General features: G+C 43.4%; 1 protein-coding gene across 3 annotated transcripts in view; it reads right to left on the reverse strand.

Moving 5' to 3' along the window:
• KIAA1671 (KIAA1671 ortholog) overlaps window positions 1–19,315 on the reverse strand; it is a 64,868-nt gene that overhangs the window by 26,631 nt on the left and 18,922 nt on the right. For all 3 annotated transcript variants that reach the window (XR_014958672.1, XM_021544706.4, XM_085593191.1), the window contains 5 exons: window positions 17,917–18,045; window positions 16,033–17,653; window positions 15,405–15,498; window positions 10,807–14,004; window positions 9,934–10,056 (listed from right to left, as the gene is read on the reverse strand). Coding sequence is in view for 2 of the 3 variants with exons in the window: in XM_021544706.4 (XP_021400381.3) it covers window positions 9,934–10,056; window positions 10,807–14,004; window positions 15,405–15,498; window positions 16,033–17,600 (4,983 nt within the window). In the remaining variant the exon portion in view is untranslated. The remainder of the gene's footprint in view (window positions 1–9,933; window positions 10,057–10,806; window positions 14,005–15,404; window positions 15,499–16,032; window positions 17,654–17,916; window positions 18,046–19,315) is intronic.

Here is a 19,315-nt window from a genome sequence, read left to right on the forward strand (position 1 = left end):
CTCAGGATTCTGGGCACTTTTGCAGTAGCATGTCATTACCTCAAGATCAATAAAAATCTGTAAATAAGAGTATCTGTGAAATAAAATTTTTACTCCAAGTTTTTAAACAAGTTGAATCAACTATCAGTCATAACTGCAACAACTAAAGCACAACAGTATTTCAGAAAATGCCAATTCTTTTGTCCCCAAACTACGTTTCTCCTGAACCTAAGCAAGGCCCAGTTAAACATCCTGAACATACACAGCTTTTGTGCTTTGAATTGTTTCAGTGTAAAACAAAGCTATCAATGTTAAAGCTGAGGAAACCAGCTAAAAATACACGAGGTTGTTTGCAAGCCCATGTCCATAATCCTGCAGCACTTCCCTTCTAGCTCAATGGAGGAGGAAAAACTGAAAAAACAGAAACAGGAAATTCCTACAGAACAAATAAGCTGGAAAGGACTAAAACAATTTTCTTTACATTTGTTTATGTCTAGGGGATGAAGCCAAGCAAAAGATGGATGGTTACAGGTTGTTTTGAACTTGTACAAACAAAAATCCAGGATGAAGATGCCTGCAATGGATCTCCCTGCACCAGGGAGGGAAAACAAAGTAATGCCACAGCCAGGGCTCTCCTGGGAATTTCAACACTGAGCAGTTGCTGCTCCATCACTTGACCCAATGGACATGTTAAGCACAGATAACCACAGAACATCTTCAAAAGAGACTTCCTGAGCACAGGACATAGCCTGAAATACCTTCACCTGCTGAACTTTTCTCCCAGGGCACACAGGGTGAGAGGAGTGCACAGAAACGAGCAGGAGAACACGCTGCTCCTGCTCCACAGAACCTGCCTGAGGAGATGTCAGAGCGTTTGTTCTCCTCACTGAGGGTGCTCAGGAAATCTCCAACTACTGAGGGCTCAGATCTGACTCACAAAATTCAGAGAACACTCTGAAGGAAGAGCCTTTTTTTTTTTTTTTTCCATGCAAGGGATTTCCTTCTTCAAAGACCAGTAACAAGGAGCTGCTTCTGAACCCATTCCAGCTGTTCCTGATGTGACCACACACTGCCCAAGGCTTGTCTGAACACTGCTCCTCCATCTTCTCCCTAAAAAACACCATTCCATGTGTCTTCCACTCACATCAGGCACTGCTTGATGGCAGGATTGACTAAACAGCAGCTGTAAGTTAACACAGTAATTCCTTCACCCATTTTAACCCACTTGATGATGAGAGCAGAGGATTTATTTGAGATGGCTGTGTAACCTGACTGCACACATCTTCCTTTACTTCCAGGTATCTCTGCTCTTACTGCCTCCTCCTCCTCCTCCTCCCAGACACAGCACAACAGCCCCATGCCCCCACATTCCCCAGGACATGGACAGCACTCAATCCATTCTGCCTCCCCTTAGATGCCAGGGATTTATTGATCCCCACCATGAATCACTAAACCACACCCTACATTTTACCAAGCTTTGTTCAGGCTCCAGATTTACCTGAAGTTACACTTTAAGAACACCTGTGCCCTGCAGTACAAATCCTGTGGCATTCTGAGGAAAGTCCTCTACAAAGAGCTACTTTCCCTGTGCTCAAGTAGCTCCCTAAAATCACTGTTTCCTTTCTGCACAGTAAACACACACTGGCTGCATGAACAACTCACCACTGCTGAAGGGACAGGAACAATAGTGGGAACTTGGCTGTCTCCCAGCATCAGCAACACGGACAACAGCTTGGGAAAGCAGGAACTGAGTCAAAACAACTTTAGATCAAAACATTCTGAGGCAGGCAGTGAAGTTACCTCTGCTTTGTGTGTATAAATGAGGTTTAACAATCCTCTTTAGCCTCATGTTACAGAATGGTTTGGAAAGGACCAAAAGATCATTCCTGCCATGGCCAGAGACACCTTCCACTATCCCAGGTTGCTCCAAGCCCTGTCCAACCTAGCCTGGGACACTTCCAGGGATCCAGGGGAAGCCACAGCTTCTCTGGACAATCTGTGCCAGGGCCTCAGCACCCTCCCAGGGAAGAACTTTTTCAGAAGCATATTCACAATTCCAGATTTAAAATAAGGGGAGTGAGAGCAGGCACAGTCAGCCCCACTTCCAGCTGCTTTGAGCCTGGAACAACAGTGACTACAGAAAAATTACCAGGTCCATAAATGATTACATCTTACTCAATGAAACCCTTATTGCGACAAGTTAACCTAGAATGTGCTATTCCATGTGAGCATTTTCTGGTAAATTAAACTTAATGCCACACCTCATTAGAACAAACTGCTGTGCACTGAGCATGTGTCCCTGGGCTGGGAGCGGGGATGTGGCCGTGGGCCAGCGGCGCTGCGTGGTGGAACAGCACTCCCTCGTGTTCCCACTGGGAATGGGGCTCCTCAGCCAGGCTGACCTGTCTGCCAGCTCTCAGCAATGCCACAGACACCACAATTCCTCTTCTGCAGCAGCAGCCAGGAATTGGGGAAATGCCTTTCCACATATTCCTGTGCAAGGGTGTCATTTACCGAGGTTACGGGAGAGGTAACCCAGGTTATCTGCTCCTGCTGGCACCAGGAGAGCAGACACCTGGCTGGGGAGGGGTTTTTAACTCTTTGGAAGACACATCCCCATCTACCAAAAGCAAATCCCACAAGGGAAGAGCAGCACAGCCCATAGGAACTTTCCAGAAGTGCAGAGAGAGGGAAGGCACAGCACACCTGCACAGAGCCCTTTCCTTCCCCCAGAGCAGGGATAATCCCCTTGAGAGCAGGGATAACCCCCCCTCAGAGCAGGATGATCATCACCCTGGCTCCAGACTAATGATTTCAGTTTCCTCCCATCACCAACCCACCTCCTCTCACAGTGACATGTCAGGACAGTGGTTCTTAACCAGCTGCCGCTTCCTTCAGAGTCACCTGACAAAACATATCAAAACTACTCTTTAAAGGCAGCAACCAAAATCTTGTCAAAACAAACTCTAAATCTTACTTCTTCCTTAAAAACCCTAATTTTCTTTTGATTTTTCAATTGTTCAATTCATGACTATCAATAAAGAACAAAGTCTTTTTAAACCATCGCAGTGCTGCAGAGGAACCTTTTATTTAAAACAAGCATTTGCTTTGAGTCCTTTCAGGATGTAGCATTTCTTTGCTGTTTGAAAAATGACAAGTGCCAGACTGGGAAAAAAAACAGTCCATCGGGACTGGTACCAGCATGGGCAGAAGAGCCATCCATCCACTCCAGAAAGCCAAAACTGAGCAGGAATTACTGACAACTGAGAAGGCCAAGGGCAGGAATAGAAGCACCAGAGCAGTCCAGTAGAGGTTGTGTGCAGCAGGAAGCCAAAAAAATCTGGTTCTTGGACACAGGGCATTGGAACAGGAAACCCCAGTGCTGTGGCTGCACACCTGGCACCACCAGTCTGACCCTGTGCCTGATGAAAAACCATGGAGCTGCACTTACAGGACTTCCTGTGCAAGCCAAACCTGAAGATGTCTTGTACCAACTGCAGCAGAGCTCCTGACCAGCTGGAAAAGGGGTGATAGATACCCCAAGCACACTGGAAAATACTCAAATGTATACAAGCTGTGGGAAAAAATGTGTCACTGGACACAAAGACACTTGTCAGAAAGCCAGAGGTGTCACCCACCCACAGGACATGGTCACACATGGACTGGGGCAGGCCACAGACCCTGCTGTGCTCAGAAAATGCTGTTTGTCACAGCCAGACACATCCTGCCCAAAGATCAGGGGAGCAACCAGCAAGGAATTAGCAGAGAGCTGGCACTGAGTGAGTCCAGTGATGTCCCACAACCCCAGGAGTAAACCAAATACACAGCAGAGGAGATGAAAGCCAACAGTAACTCCACAGAGTAGCTTTAAAAGCAGATTTTTGTTATAGTACTTTTTAATTAAGAGTAGTAGGTTCTTCAGGTATGTCTGCCTAATGAATAAAGCATCTTAGCTCCCCAAGACAGATTAAATAACACTTGACAACCAACCCAAACATCTCTGGTTACTCCTGACTGTAAGTAGAGAGAACAAATAAGTATCTCCTTAGTAGCCTCCAGCTGCAACAGCAGCACAGAAAGTGACAGAAGGAACAATTGTGCATGTCCCTTCAATTTCTTTTTTTAACATCATGAATATCAGAACTGGCATTCTAATATTTTCTTGCAGTAAATCAGGAAGTGTGCATGAATGAAAGTGTGTAAGGAATGCTCCAGGGCCTCTAAAAGAGAATGTGCACCCACAAAATACAACATTCTGTTCTGTCACAGCCTAGAACTGCACAATGCCCACCATCCCAGGCACCTTCTGGACTGATCCAAAGTTTAGGTTGGTTTGGGGTTTTTCCCCCCTGGCCTTATAGAAAATCCCATATCCAAGCAAGAGCAGGGACAGAGCTCTTTCACATTTCTCACACTGAAAAACCAGGAAAAAGATCCACCCCCTCATCACACTAATGACTAATTTTTTAGTTTGCTATTTAAAGGAAGCTTTTCTCTTAAAAATACAGCTAGTCAAATAAAAAAATGAATTAATGTCCAAGCACTTCCATGCTTTATGCTACTACAGTCTCCAGCAGGAAAAAGTTTTCAATAAAATCCTCAGTTCTTCAAGCACAATTTTCCCTCCCAGCTACAAGAAATTCACAGAAATTCACAGGGCAATCTCGCCTCACAGCTGATCAAAGGACATACAGGCAAGGATTGCAAAAGTAAACTCAAAAAGAGAGAAGGAAACTCTTTGCTACAGTTTTAAAACGCAGTAGCAAATAGCTAACATGAAAAGTTGGTGCTGATCACACTGAATTGACAGCTGAAAAAATGAAGATCAATGCAAACTCCAACAAGCAAATGAAACCTGATCTTTGATGAGTACAGGAGAAATTAAAACATTAATTAGTTCAAAGCAGTACGGTATTTATTTATAAAGGCTTTTCAGCTCCAATGCATGTTTTATAAATGTGGAAGTTTCAGACATACAGCAGCCTCTGTACAAAGCTGGCAGGGCAGCACAGTCAGAGCCTTGCTAAAAAAGAGCTTTTCATGACAGACAGCCCTGAGGAGTGTTGGAAGAGGAAGTGCTCCCTGAGACATCGAAACCCATGAAGAGTCAAATTAAAAACAAGTGAGGAACTGTAAAATGACACACTCCTAAAGCCATGAGCATGGCTGTTTTCCTGGAATAGCAGTGGCTGTACCAGCAGCAGGGCAGGAGGGTTCTGGGGTAGCAACCCCAGAGCCAGGCAGAGCTCTTACACAAAGAGGGAAAAATATTCCTAACACACACTAAACTAAACCCCAACTCCCATGGTTCTGCATAAACAAGGAAGAAACGTTGATTCCTGAAAGGGTTTTCCAAGGCACATTCGGGTAGTCTACAGTTTTAAGTATTAGAGATAAAACAGCCTTTCTCACCCAAAATAAATCCTGAGTTTCACGCTACTACTCGAAAAGGAAGTGCTGAGGAAAGCTTCAGCACATAGGAACACTCCCAGGATTTCTGAAAAGAGTGGAAAAAGCCAGCTCTGGGAGCACGGCGACATTCCAGAGCACACTTACCCACAGATACTGCAGGAACTTCAGCAGACGTGGACAGTAATAATACTCCATTTTCCACAGCTCCGAGTTAACGCCAACCCATCCCTGTTCCAGGCAGCTCGCAGCTCTCCCCGCCTCCAGCACCAGTTAAAAGCAGAGTGGAGCAATTAAAAACACCATGAATAATGTAATAATGTACCGAGTGTGTCTGGCCCCACGTCACCACCACGAGCTGGGGCTCCTCAGGAGCAGTCGCTGAGCCACGGGCAGCACGTGATGTTAACCACTTGTTATTGAGCAGCCCAGTGCTCCCAACGCCGTAATCCGGAGTGGCTCAGGCTGGAATTAGTGACAGGACTTTGGGTTTTGCAGTAAAGGCCCTCCAGAAGGAAAGGGAAGCTCTAAACCCCCTCAGTTACGAAACGCTCTGAACACCGGCGGGGTCGCTCGCTGACCTTGCTTTGGGTGATGTGCAGGAAAGACAGGAACCCACACATGTAACAAGAGGAGCTGCTGGTTTTATGTTCTTTGAATATAAAAATGTCTTTTGTGAAGGAGAAGAAATAGACACAACCAAGTGGCTTTTTATACACCCCTGGAATGTTCCCAGGGAACGAAAACTGCCAAAAAAGGAAGAAAGCCCAGGCAGAGCTTTACCCACCCCCGGGTCGTCCTCCCCAGGCTGGGTCTAAAATAGAGTGGTGGAGTTGTTGGACATCAGCAGTGGGTGGTTTGTGAACAGCAAAAAGGGGAATTGTAACACTGCCTTTTTTTTTTTAATTTACGTCCTTTTTTTGATAGCAAAAGGGAAGATAAGTGACAGGAGCCTGTCCAGGGAAGGCTCCTGCAGCATGTCCCCTCCCAGCACTGCTCTCACCCTTCCCAGGGAGGGACAAGGTTGAGGTGACACAAAACAGCTTCCAGGATGCTGCAGCCTCCTCTCCTTGAAATTTTGATACTTAAGGAAACTACCTCTCACTTTTCTAATCATCACCTATAAATTCCTGTAGACCCCAACCAAAGTATTTTGATTTTCTTCCAGGTTGCGTCAGTTTTTGGGGTAACAGAACAACTCAAGAAGGGTTTCAGAAGGAACAAAGCTCCAGTTTTAGAGGCTTTACACAATCCAGAAAAAGAGAAGGTGTGGTTTTCAGTGGGCAGGAGACAGACCTGTCATGGGCAGAACTGAAAACAACTGGTGAACTGCAACAAGCCAAACCATAAATTCATCTGCACATGTTTATAAAATATTTATCTTCTCTCCCTTGCACTTCATTTCCAAGATATTTTAGGATTCAGCTCACGATTTTCTTCAACAAATCCTTCTCCACCCACACATCTCAGTCTCATATAAATGCATCTTTCTATAGAGACCATTAGAGAGATTTTCCTCCCTAAATGACAAAAAAACTCCAGACTTTAATATAAAATAAATAAATAATATGTTGAGAGACTTCAAAATAACTCCTGCCTACACCAGTTCTAGTAGCAGTGCTCTGTTCTAACTCCCCAAAGCAGAAGTTTGGGTTACAAGCTGCTCCATCTCCAGCTGAAGGTGCAAATCCCCCAGCCCCACAGCACAACTGCAGTTCCTTTATTTGGAGGATGAGTCCAGCACACATTCCTCAGGTTTTCATTCCCAACACTCTTATCAGTCTGCATGACTCAATCAGGAATCCAGGCTTGTGATTGAACGTCAGCTCTGATGGCATCACAAAATTTATGGCAACACCTCCCGAGGTCGTGGCTGCCCCTGAATGTGCAGGTGTGGCACTGAGTGGGACCAGCCCCACATCCAACCACAGGAACCAGCCCAGAGAGGGTTTGACTGCTCAGTCTCACACCTGTCCCTCCAACTGATTCCAGACATAAAGGAAAAGAGTCTCCTGCAGGCTCTGAGATATGCTGCTGAGTCAGTGAGAGAAACCCCATGCTGTCCAAAGCACAGAATTTAATTTTTTTACCTACTTTGTGCTGCAGAAGGGTTAATAAAGAGGGAAGTACCAGCCATAGTAATACCACAGATTATGGCAGTCCAGCAGTGATGCCTTACTCTGATTTTTAATCAATACAAACTTAAAGTAACTGAACAATGTGATCTAAAGGATTAAATCTCCAAAGTATCATCCTTTGCAATTTCAAACAGCAATCCCACATTACCACTTGTATTTTGCAATGGTTGATTTCAAAGTCATCCTATGTAATGTTATAAAAGCCTAATTCTCTGGAATATAATCACAAAGAAATGGCTTCTGCAGAGATAAAATGATACTACCGCACCTTGCTTTCATTTGGAGTTGTGTTTATCCATAAGAACCTAGCTCATCAGCTGTCCTGGAAAATGCCATTCAAGAAGTTGTTCACCATCACAGATAGATGTGGAATAATGCAACAAATGGATATTCTTGTAAATTTGTCTGGCAAATATAAAAGGTTATCAATATCAGTTCTTCACTGCTTTCGTGGTGAATGTGAACCAAAAGGAATTGTTTATTCTACAAGACTTGTCACTTTGAGCACTCAATCTCACTAGAACAAGACCAATACAATACCAATACCTCACTGACCAGCAATATGGACTGGAGAATAGATTTTGTCAATAAGCCACAAGGAAAAAATAAGTAACTCCCCAACCACATAGACCAGAAATCATTCAAAGCAAACAGCAGCATGATGCTGCATTTCCACCTAATCCCCCTTTCTAGCTGCACCGAGGGAAATACAGACTGCGTTGGGATTCCAGGGAAAAAGGGGATTTAACTGTGACTCCCGTGGCTCTTTCCTGACCCCTCGTGTCTGTGCACCTCACACAGCTCGGATGTGTCTCCAGCAGAGGGGAGTGTTGGAACGCGCTGGCAGAATTCTGACTCCGCACCCAAAATCTCTGTTTTCTCCAAGGGAAACAAAGGCATGGCCTTGGTGCAGAAGAAATGGTTTGGTTTTATGTAATCTTCTGCAGTACCTCTGTGAGGCTTTGGAAAACGTCAATATAGTGAGTTTTCCACCTCCCAAATGCAAGTCAAAGCCTCTTCCATGCACTCACTCACACTTTACACCCAGGAGGAGCAGGCTGCCCTCTGGCTCCCATGGCACTGCAGTGTCACACCCCAAAGCAACACACAGGAGCAAAGCACTCGGATCCTCCTGAATTCCACACAGGTCAGCTTTCTCTTTTCACGGAGCTGAGGCTCCACTTGGTGAAGCTGAAGGATTATTCTGAGTAACCTCCCAACCAACAATGAAGTTGGAGAACAGCAGCTGTATTTATCTGAGTACAGCACCTGAACAGTTCAGTTATCCAGCCCTACTTCCAACAGCCCTTCTGTCCCACATTTCCTACCTGGTCAACACCACCTTTACATATTTGCACTCTAAGCTGATGGCACATAACTGGATAAATGTCCATTCTGTCAATAACCCAAATTCCTTAAGGTGAACCATGCTAAGAATGGGAAAGAAAAAGGGATATTAGCCCTTGGAAACCTTCCACGAAGCTTAAAGATTAGAACTGAAGGACAATTTGATCCCTTCCAAAACTCCGATTAGGAAACTTGTTTATAAAATCCTTTGAGGTTTAGGTGCTCTCTTTTTCTTTGCTAGAAGGAAAGAAAATCCTGAGGTTTTTTTTTATATTTGTGTGTTCTCTGCTGAAGAGCAGCAAACAGCAGAGTGAGCCACGACAGAACAGGGCAGTGCAGCACCTCACTGCAGAAACAGGACAGGGAAGGTGACCTTGGGACAGTCCATGGGACAACATCCTTCAGTCTCCACTTTCCAAATCCTTTACTTCCCTCAGGAAACGTTGATATTTCATTTATTGCACATCTTTTGGAACATCCAGACCTTTGTTTTGTATTTCTCAACAAAAGCTGGATGTAGGATGCTACTTCACAACATAAAATTCCTCTGAGGGCTACAGTAAGGATATCCTTCTAAAACTGAGGAGAACAGCATGTACCAACATCAAGCAGGAATTCACCTCAACAATTTGTGTGTTAGAGACAAATCAAACCACCCAAAATGTCAGCTGTGATCTTTCACAGAAACTCTTCTCTGTGTGTTGCCAACAGAAAGACAATTAAATCCATCATTTCTCAGGCTGGGACACAGTTCTATTTGTCTGCACAAGCTGAGAAAATAACAAAAACTGTAGTGCTCTAGAGCCATCTTGAGTTCAGGATGAAAATTCTTCACTCAGAAAGAAAACTGAACAAGCTGCAAGGCTGAGGCTTTGTGCTGGGAGCTTTGGCTTGGAGCACTGGGGTGGGATCCCAGAGAGGGGCAGCCTCACCACTTCAACCCCTCAGCAAATGCTTCTCAGCTTGGCAGATACATCCTTTAGCACAGCCCTTTGCAAAAAGGAAAACAGAGCTGCAGCTCCCTGATCCCACCCCAAACCCCTCCGCCAGGGTCACGTACCATCCCAAAATCTGCTCTTCTCTCCTTGTAGAAAATGTGGTGGCTCCTCTGTGTAGACAGTGGGGAAAAGTCTGTTCCCTCTGTTTTGTCTGAGCTCTGCTTGTTCCACTCTTTCCTGGGAGCCTGTAAAATACAGATGTGAATGTGATTAAATATAAATGCATACGGACATACATATATACATTATATATGTATATATAAAAAATATGTCTTTCAGAAAAAAAAAAACCAGGAAACTCAAAGCTGAAAACACAAAATGGAAAAACAAGATAGCCATGAGCATGCTACACTTTAATCACAGAATTATAGGACCACTAAAGTCTTTTCCAACCAAATCCAACCTCTGGATTTCATTCACATGTCACTGTGTGCAGGGAATCTCTTGCCATTCACCCAAATCAGGAAAGCAGTGGAGTTTCACAAACAATTGAAGGCCATTCACCCAGTAAAAATAAAAATAAAATTTGCTTCCTTTAGATAAAGACAAAAAACAAATAGAGGTCCAAAAAGATCACTGCTGACAATTTGTAAAATAAATCCAAATTACTTCTTTTCAAGTAAATATAAAATTGCAGTTAAAAATTTAACCTTACAGCATTACAAAAATAATCGGCACACTTTTTAAAGCTTTTTCAAGCTCTCCACAAAAACATCAGTAAGTATTTCTAGACTTGAAGCAAAAATAAGGAAATCTATTGCAATAGCCATTGCTCAAGAAAAGAGAACCCAAAAAGAAGCAAACTCCAGTGAAAAGTATGTATTTGGTGCCTTGCAACAGAGCACTGAGAAGTGCTACAAGGACACAATAAAATCCTTAATAAAGAAAATCTCAGTTACAGTTACATGAAACACTTGGCCACCATTTGAAAATACCTTTTTATCCTCATGGAAGAGTGGTTCTGACTGAGCTGACACCTTGTGCTTCCAGGAGTTATCCACACTTTCCAAGGGGAAGCTTGGCCTGGATCGATGCAGGTCCTTCCTCGCCCTCATCTCCTGCATGAGGGGCAGGCTGTCCCTTCCTTGGCGGCATTTCTCCGAGTAGGATCGTCTGAGATCCGCGGGGACAGTCCCAAACCCTGACATGCAGCCCTTCCAATCGCTCTTACTTTTGAAAGAGTCGCCCTCAAACATTTTATTTGTGCTGTCCTTGCTTCTCAGCGTAGCGCTCCTCACTATGTTTCTGCTCCAGTCGACCTCTGGAGACACCTCCAAGATCTGTTCTTTTGTCACCAACTTCTTCTGCAAGAGCCCATCATCAGCCTTTAGGGACAACTTGGAGGCCAGATTGACCTCCAGCCTCTGCTCTGTACTCACTGCATTTATGGGCTGCACCTTTTCGATGACAAATTTTGCACCCTGATTTCTGGAGGTCAGGTTCACTTCCTCGCCCTCATCAACAATGAAAGTTTTCTTCCTAGCAAATTCCACAGGTGAGTTTACCAACTTCTCTGGAAAAATGCTGCTGGGGTTTCCCCAGTAAGGAGGGCTGACCTTTTTGTCTTTGGACTTCTGCTTATCAAATTCTGGGCTCCGTAATTCCAGTTTCTCTTTGCTCTTTTCATTTTGGATTAGTTTCTCTGGCCTGTGCTGCTCTTCTGCACGTTCACCTGGTTTGTTATTAACTGAATAGTGGTCTGATGCACTCTTCCACTCGTTCCAGCTGTAGGTAAGAGTCATCCTATCCGACACATTTCTTTTGTTCTTGGATTTCTCCCTGCTCAGAGAGCCGAGATCTTCAGAGAGCTTCTCCTGAACTTTACTGGCCTTTGCTGATTCTTCTTTATATTCTGCCATAAGCGCATCGATATCGAGAATTTGGGACCTGTACCCATCCTCAGCTTTCCTTCCAGGCAGATCAGAATTATTGTCACTCCTTTTCTGGGGGCCCAGCTCGCTGTCCTTGCGCACCTGCACGGAACGTGGCGGGGACCGGGGTTCGTGGTAAGAGGAGATTTTCCTTCTGCCACTCTTAAGAGCAGCTTGAGCTGAATTTTCCAGATCATGATTTAACAGGAAAGCATCAACATCTATAATTTTCTCTTTAGAATGATCCAGACCTTTTTCATGATGCTGTTGGTTATCTTTCTTAGACAAATGAAAACCACCAAATGCAACATTTTTGGAGAAAACTGCATCTTTCTCAACTTCTTTGACCCAATCCTTGCTAATACGCACTTCCCAAGAGTCTTCTCTACAAGTTGAACTTGTCACATTTTTATTTGGTTGCTGCAATAAAGGCTTGGACCTTCCAGGAAAAACAGGGTCCAGATTAATTGCTGCTGCCTCACTTGAACTGGAAACCGTATTAATTTCACTTGCACTGGGAGCACCAACAAAGCTTTTCTCTTTTTTGATACCAGGAATCTGATAAGTCACTGCAAAATAAGTTGCCTTTGGCTCAAAGACAGAACTCTGATGTTTCATGTAATCATCAGGACTGCCAAGAACAGCTTGGTTAGCCTCACTCCCTTCCACTCCATCTTTGATATTTTTGCCTCTCTTTTTAAGTAAATTTTCATTCAATTGCAATGAATCTGTCCGGCTCAGCTTCTTGATATTTTCAGGAGTGAGCCACACAACTTCTTCCACCTTGAGTGACTCATGGGGCAAGGTCCTCCTCCTCCACCTTTCAGAAATCTTCAAGTCAGAAACACTACTTCTGCTTCTCCTGACTTTCTCTTCTGGATCTGCTCCTTGGAGTTTCTCATTGTTTTCAGGAGTTGCACAAGCCAAGCTAAACTCTTGCTCTTTGCAATTTAAGTCCAGACTTTTCCTCAACCCAAAGGCCCCAGACTCCTCTTTAGTAACATTCAGACCTTTTGTATCAGAGGGGTTGCTACTGGAAGATTTAAAATATTGCCCACTTGCAAGCACTGAAGCCTGAGCCCCTTGTTTATTGCCACTGGTGGAAATCACTTCACGATCCAAGTTGGTTCGGAATTCATGGATGTCTGTCCCACCTGCCCTGAAACTCCTTTTCTCAGAAGAGCATTTCACAACATTAATCCTCTCTGATTTCTCTACAGAAGAGACTTCACTCTTATCACCTTTAATTTCAGCATGTAGCTTGCTGACTTTTTCACTCATTCCCAAACCTTTACTTTTGTTTGTGGAATAAGGTATTTTCTCAGCTATAAACAGTGGCTCAGGATCAGTTTTATCAGAGTCTCTTTTCTGTTCAGGTAAAGTGCATTCACTGGAGAGAAAACCTGCAGGTTCTCTCAACACAACCTTGCTTGTGAGAACTTTTGCCTCTCTGGCTTCTGAAGAAATATTATCTTCTTTCAAGTAAAGAGTGTGACTACTTGCCTTAACAGATTGCCCTGTAGGTACAATGTCCTCATCAGTTGTATTCTCTTTCACAGATGATTTTCTAGTTCTGAGTGTCATGGCCTTTTTCTCAGGAGCCATTGTGACGGCTTCACTAAGAGCTCTTTCACCACATGTCTGAAAGATTTCATACCTGGGCTCTATTCTTTGGTAAATTTGAGAATCTTCTGCAGTTTTGGGAGCGGGTTTTTCACTTTTTTCAACCAAGGATTTTTCTAAGACAATCCCTGGACTGATTTTCTTGTCTTCACTTGAAGAAGCTGGTTTTGGACTTTTCTCTACAAGTGCTGGAGGTTTTGATGGATCAGGCTGCTTGTGATGCTCCTTTGCAGTGGTGCTTTCCTCCCCTTCTCCTACCCACGAGCGTCTGTGCCCTGAAACCACCAGGTCCTGCTTTGCCTCGGGCTCCTGGTTCTTTTTTGGTGCAGGATCAGCCCCAGAATGCTCAGCAACAACGTTGTGCTTCTGCACATTGTGCTCAAACAGGGTGGCCCGGACGGTTTTAATGAAGGGCTTTTCCAAAAGAGCTGGGTTTAATTTCTTTTCAAAGTTGCTCGTGAATGAGACAGAACTCTCACTCTGCTGTGAGAAATGCTGACTGTCTCCCAGGAAGCTTCCTTTCCTCTCCAGCTGATCAGGTTTATTGGTTATCTTTAAAACCTGCCGGGATTTCCAAGGCTTCCCAGGAGCAAATGCCTCGGTGGAATCTGTGCCATGGGTGAGCTTTAGCTCCTTGCTCTGCAACAACAAAATCCAACAGTTATCTGAGTTTAAAAATGCTAAAAAATGTCTAATAACATTTATTTTAAAACTTACTTGCACCTTCTTTGTGCAGCAGAGCCTGGACTAGTCAAACCCATCCACATTCCCTGAACACAAACTCCTATGAGACCAAGACTAAGGGAATGTGTAGCTTGAGCTCTTGAATCTTGATTTTAACAGAATTATCTCTCTAATAACCAGTTACATGGTCAAACTGCAAGGAACATGGAGATCTGAGTAAATATCACAGCTGGAGCTGCTCAGCTATGAGAAATGTTAAGCTGAGCCAAAGTAAAAAAGGAAAGATGAAAATTAGTACTTATTACCAATGCTTTGCTATTATCTACTCCAGGAAATACAAGCAGCATCCTAAAAGATGGTATTTTTAATAGCACTTGCTGAAAAAGCACAGCATGCAAATAATAAAGGGAATCAAAGAATATTAGAAGTCTTACAGGAGTTCAATCTTATTCAAGTTTAAAAATTTAAAACTCAGAGATTACTTAAGATTGTCTTAAAAAAAGCTGAGAACATCATAAAATTAACACTAAAGGTATTTTTAAATGAAGATTTTTAAGTCTGAGCTATATTCTTCAAGGAATTTCTTTAATCCTACTTTATTGTCAGATTCCGAAAACAGCACTTCCATTAATGAAAGATTTTCTTTTTGGAACAAACTGCTCTCCTTGAAAATAACACAGAACTACAGAAACTTTGCACCTGTAGCTTCTCCTTACCACATACTCCTATCTTGGACAGGAAAAAAAGCCATGAAAACTCACTACAGACACCCCTAAACTACATTAAATCTTGTCTACCAAGAACTGTCACCAGAGAAATTCTGTTTTGCAACATTGAAGTGTTGCTTAGAAACAGAGAGAGCCTAAAGCTTCCACAGCAAATCCCCATTTTCCCTGGAACACTTTGTTGTCTAAACTGGTCAGGTAAATGTTGTTGAGACTGACCAAGTACCAGGCTGGGATTTACCAGGAGCTGGTACATGGATGCAGGAAAGCACAATCTTAATGCTCTGCCTGGAGAAAATAAAGAATAATCACTGCACAAACCCACCACAGCCACAGGCAGTTCACTGGGGTTTCATACATCAGAAATCCCTTTAAAACAATGCACAGAATATTCTTCCCTCTCTACCACTCCCATACTGAGCAGTGTGTACGTGGAGCTTGACAAACTCAGCTGGCACAACACTCCTGAACTTTTCTCTGCACATCCTAAAGACAAACTCACACCAGCAAATCCACTGGGATTGTGTCAGCCCTAATACTCTCCATACCAATAAAAAGTCACTGACTGATAAAGCACAACAGGACCTTGCACAGCCAGCCAGAGCCCCCCAGCTGCTGCCAGTTCCTTACTTTTGGATTTTCCTGCAGGTCATGGATCGAGTCAGCTCCAGCCTCCCCAGGTTTCTCAGGCTTTGTTTCACCCCCTGATGTTGGACTTGAAAACCTGAAATAAAAGACTGGTGTTATTTCTTTAGTACAGCAGTGAGCAGGGTGGTTTCCTACCAAAGCAGGCTGGTAGTAATTATCCATCAAATCACATTTCCTAAAGGAGAACTATCACTATTTCATAGTAAATTACTCTATTTGGTGGTTAAATTGTACCTAGACCAAATTAATTTCCAATATTAATATTAACATAACATTTTTAATAGAAATAATATTGTTAATTATGCAACTTAATTGTTAATAGAGGATTTACAGATACATAACAAGCTATAATATCCCTCACTGATAGTTACACTTCGATGCAAAGGTCATAATATTAGCAGCTTTATTATTTTCTTCAGCTGTTGTCAGAATATATTTAATTTTCTCTTTTTCACATTAAAAAAGGCAGGAAAGGAGCTTAAGAATAACAGTAAAAAAATCACATTAAGTGGAAGCAAAATGATCAACCTTTTCTTACTGGACTGAGAGAGGAAGTTTTACTGAACAACATGAAGCCAAGAGGATTAAAGAGAATTTCTCTGTAACCTACATCTTGGTTAAGTCTGCAGAGAGCGGCCGTGACTGCAGTGACCGGCGCAGATTTCCTCCCTTCACATCAGGATTTTCTGTTGTCAGCTCCTTGATCCTCTGCTGGATGGTCACACACCTATTTTCCTTCTCAGCATTTGCTGGGAGAAGCTCTGTATCCACTGTGGCACTGGGATTTTCCAAAGTAAACAAACTGATGTGTTTTTTAACACTACCTCTTAAGATATTATTCTCTTTTTCCGAGGAAGCTGCAGGACTCTCACAGGCCAGGAGTGTGTACGTTTCCTTCTGGTCTGGTTTTTTCCCCCCCTTATTAGTTCTGCTTTCATTGGTTGTTTCAGGGCTTCTTTCAGGACCATGCAAGTTAATAATTATTTCTGGCTTTGTCTCAATTTGTTCACTTTTAGATTTAAGTTTAGTTTCCCAGGTGTATTTCCCATTATTTAGGATGCCAATGTCCTGACTACTGCATTTCAGATTTGTTTTAGAGGAACTGCTTTTATTAAATTCAATTTCTTCATGTTTTGGCCCCGTTTCAGACTGATCATGACTACCCACATCAGTAAAAGCAATTATGGATACATTCTCCTTGCTTTCGTGAGATGAACCAGCCTTCTTGCAAGAAGAAAGATCTTTATGTTCAAATTTAGCTGTCAGGTCCATGGATAAAGGCCTTGGTTTTCTAACCCCGGATTTCTCCGTAGGAGATTTTTCCTCAGAAGCTTCCGCAGTGTGATGCTTTTGATCACGTAAAGATTCCAGAAAAATGGCAGACACTGGTCTATGTTTTGCCCTTTGCTGGACATCAACAGAGAAATCAACTTGATTGTTGAGATTATTTGCATCATCATGGTTTTTCTCCCCAGGACCAACTTCACGAGCATCCTTCTTTTCACCGGTTTTGAGGGAGTTCCAGGATTCTGGTCTGAGACTGGAAGAAAATGACAAATGCCTATGGAGAGACCCCTCAGGATTCCTGGGTGTCTCTGCTGCTTTCACAGAGCCCTGGAGGTCCTTGAATCCCCTGTGCTCCTGAGCCCTTTTCTTCTCCTGGGCCAGGCTGACCTTGGCTTGCTCGGGGCCCCCTGGCTCGAACAGAATGACCGTGTTGGCACTGGGGCCCGTGTAGAACGTCACATTTGTCACCATGTCAGTCTGATTTTCAGTGTCAATGGCTTTCTGATCCACTAAGGGAGGGACATTGCCACTCAGCACCTTCACGGAGGACGTCTCCTCAGTGGTCTTTCTCACCATGCTGCTGGATCTGAAGGCTGGGACGGGCGCTTTGACATTTGCAAAAGTATCTGAGCATTTCTCTTTACAAAAAGGCTTTGGGAAAAGTCTCGGCCTTGATCCCAGTGAGGGCATCGTTGCAGATCTCAAGGAATTCCCAAATTTCTTGTTTTCTTCGAGAGTCAGCGATGCTGAGGCCTCCTTTGCCTTGTTGCTGGCATCTGAAAGCACACTGACATACACACGCTGTGCCTTCTCCTCAGCTCTGAGCTCAGCTAGGTCAGGGACTGTCGTCAAAGACGCCAAAGTAGAATTTATTTCTACTCTTGTTGCCATAGTTGGAATTACACATTCAACAGAACTGAAAAACTCCAGCAAGGAAAAAGAATCTACAAAAAAAAAAGAGAGAAAAATGCAAGTATTGATGTAGAGTCAGCACAAACATCAAATAACATCATTCTCACATAAATTCACAAGGAAGCAAACTCAGATTAAGGTGCCTTTCAGATATGCTGATCCCAGAGTTTATCACACTGGAAGACATAGCGTTCTTTCTCCAAAAAGCAAGAAACACCATTATTTACCAGCTTGGCCCAACAACCAAATGCAATGGCAATAAACATATCCTGCAAATTTCCACGCTCCCACTTACCATAATTTGCTGCTGCAAGCAATCCATAGGGCCTGAATCCTTTCTCATAGTGACAACAAAAGCTTGGTCACCATGGGCACATTAAAGACAGGGAATGTGATCACTACAGAGACACTGCCCAGACCTCACCTGCAAATAAACAAAATATTCCAAATTAGGTGTGGCACATACCCAGACAATGCCATGTAGGACAAAAATGCATTCCAAGGATAAAAATCTGGTACCCAAGCTGAAGTGACCTCATGCAACTGTAAAAAGGAGAAGAATGTTTATTTTTCAAACAGCCATTAAATTACCACTTAAAGGTGTAACTGAAAGGTGAAGGGGGAATAACTCAGACTGCACCAAATCTGAACAGTTAAAACCACATTTAGGTAAGACTTTTTGCATATTCAAGTGCTCTCAATCACTGGTTAAACACAGAGCTTTGCATTACTGTAATCTCAATTACTGTAATTTACTTTCTATTGTAAAGCCCTTTTCTGGGGCAGCAGTCTGTGAAGTGCTACCTGAGCAGCTGACCTGCAAACCGCTGATTTTCCATCAAAATGGAACTTTTACCATGACAAAGCAGTTTCGTATCTCCTTGCTAGCAAAGGCAGGAGAAGAGCTTTGGCTTTAATTATATTCTCACTGCAGAGAAGTGGGAAAACCAGCAGTAATTAGAATTTCAGCTACAAGAAGTAACCTGAATCTTTCCTAACAGAAGTATATTTAAACTCGTAGCAGATGCAGGCAGCTATGTAAGGTTAGATTATTTTTTCCTTCAAAAGCTGTCATACTCTTCATTTTTAGAAAACTCGCACTGTACTTCATAACCAGGGGCCCAAATTTGTGTTGCCACCCTCTTGTCTCTTTTGGGCAGCCTTTGAAGGGGCAGTTTTGGATTCCTCTCACTGGAATATTGGTGTGAATTTACCACGCAAATAAACTTATCTGTAGATTCTGTGGAATATGGAGCTTCCTGATTGTGATTATTAAAAAAACCCAACCAGGATCTTGCCTTCCTCAGTCTGCAGTCTGGACAAGTGGTTATTTCACCTTCAGCTTCCCTTGACCAGACTTAGCCCATACTGGCACTGAAATTGCAGGGATTTATTTTTGTCCCTGCTTGTGCTCCCTCTCTCAGGCAGAGAATGAACTCCACTCACCTTGTCCGTTCCCTTTCATCTTCCAATCCACTTGGGAGTTCTGTCTCAACCACTTATCCCTGATGCCACCCCCCTCCTCCCAAGTCCATGACCTCGTCTTTCCAAAATAGCCACTAACCCAATCAGCTTATCCACATCAATCTGCCCCTTCCACCATCTCACAGATCTCCATGAGATCTTCCTCCCTCTCCCACTCCCAGTTCTAAGAAACGCCACGAAAATCCTATTTAAATGCTCTCACATTCCAA

This window comes from Lonchura striata, chromosome 15, assembly GCF_050655825.1.
Source record: "Lonchura striata isolate lonStrDom1 chromosome 15, ASM5065582v1, whole genome shotgun sequence".
In the NCBI taxonomy this organism is placed as follows: Eukaryota; Metazoa; Chordata; class Aves; order Passeriformes; family Estrildidae; genus Lonchura; species Lonchura striata.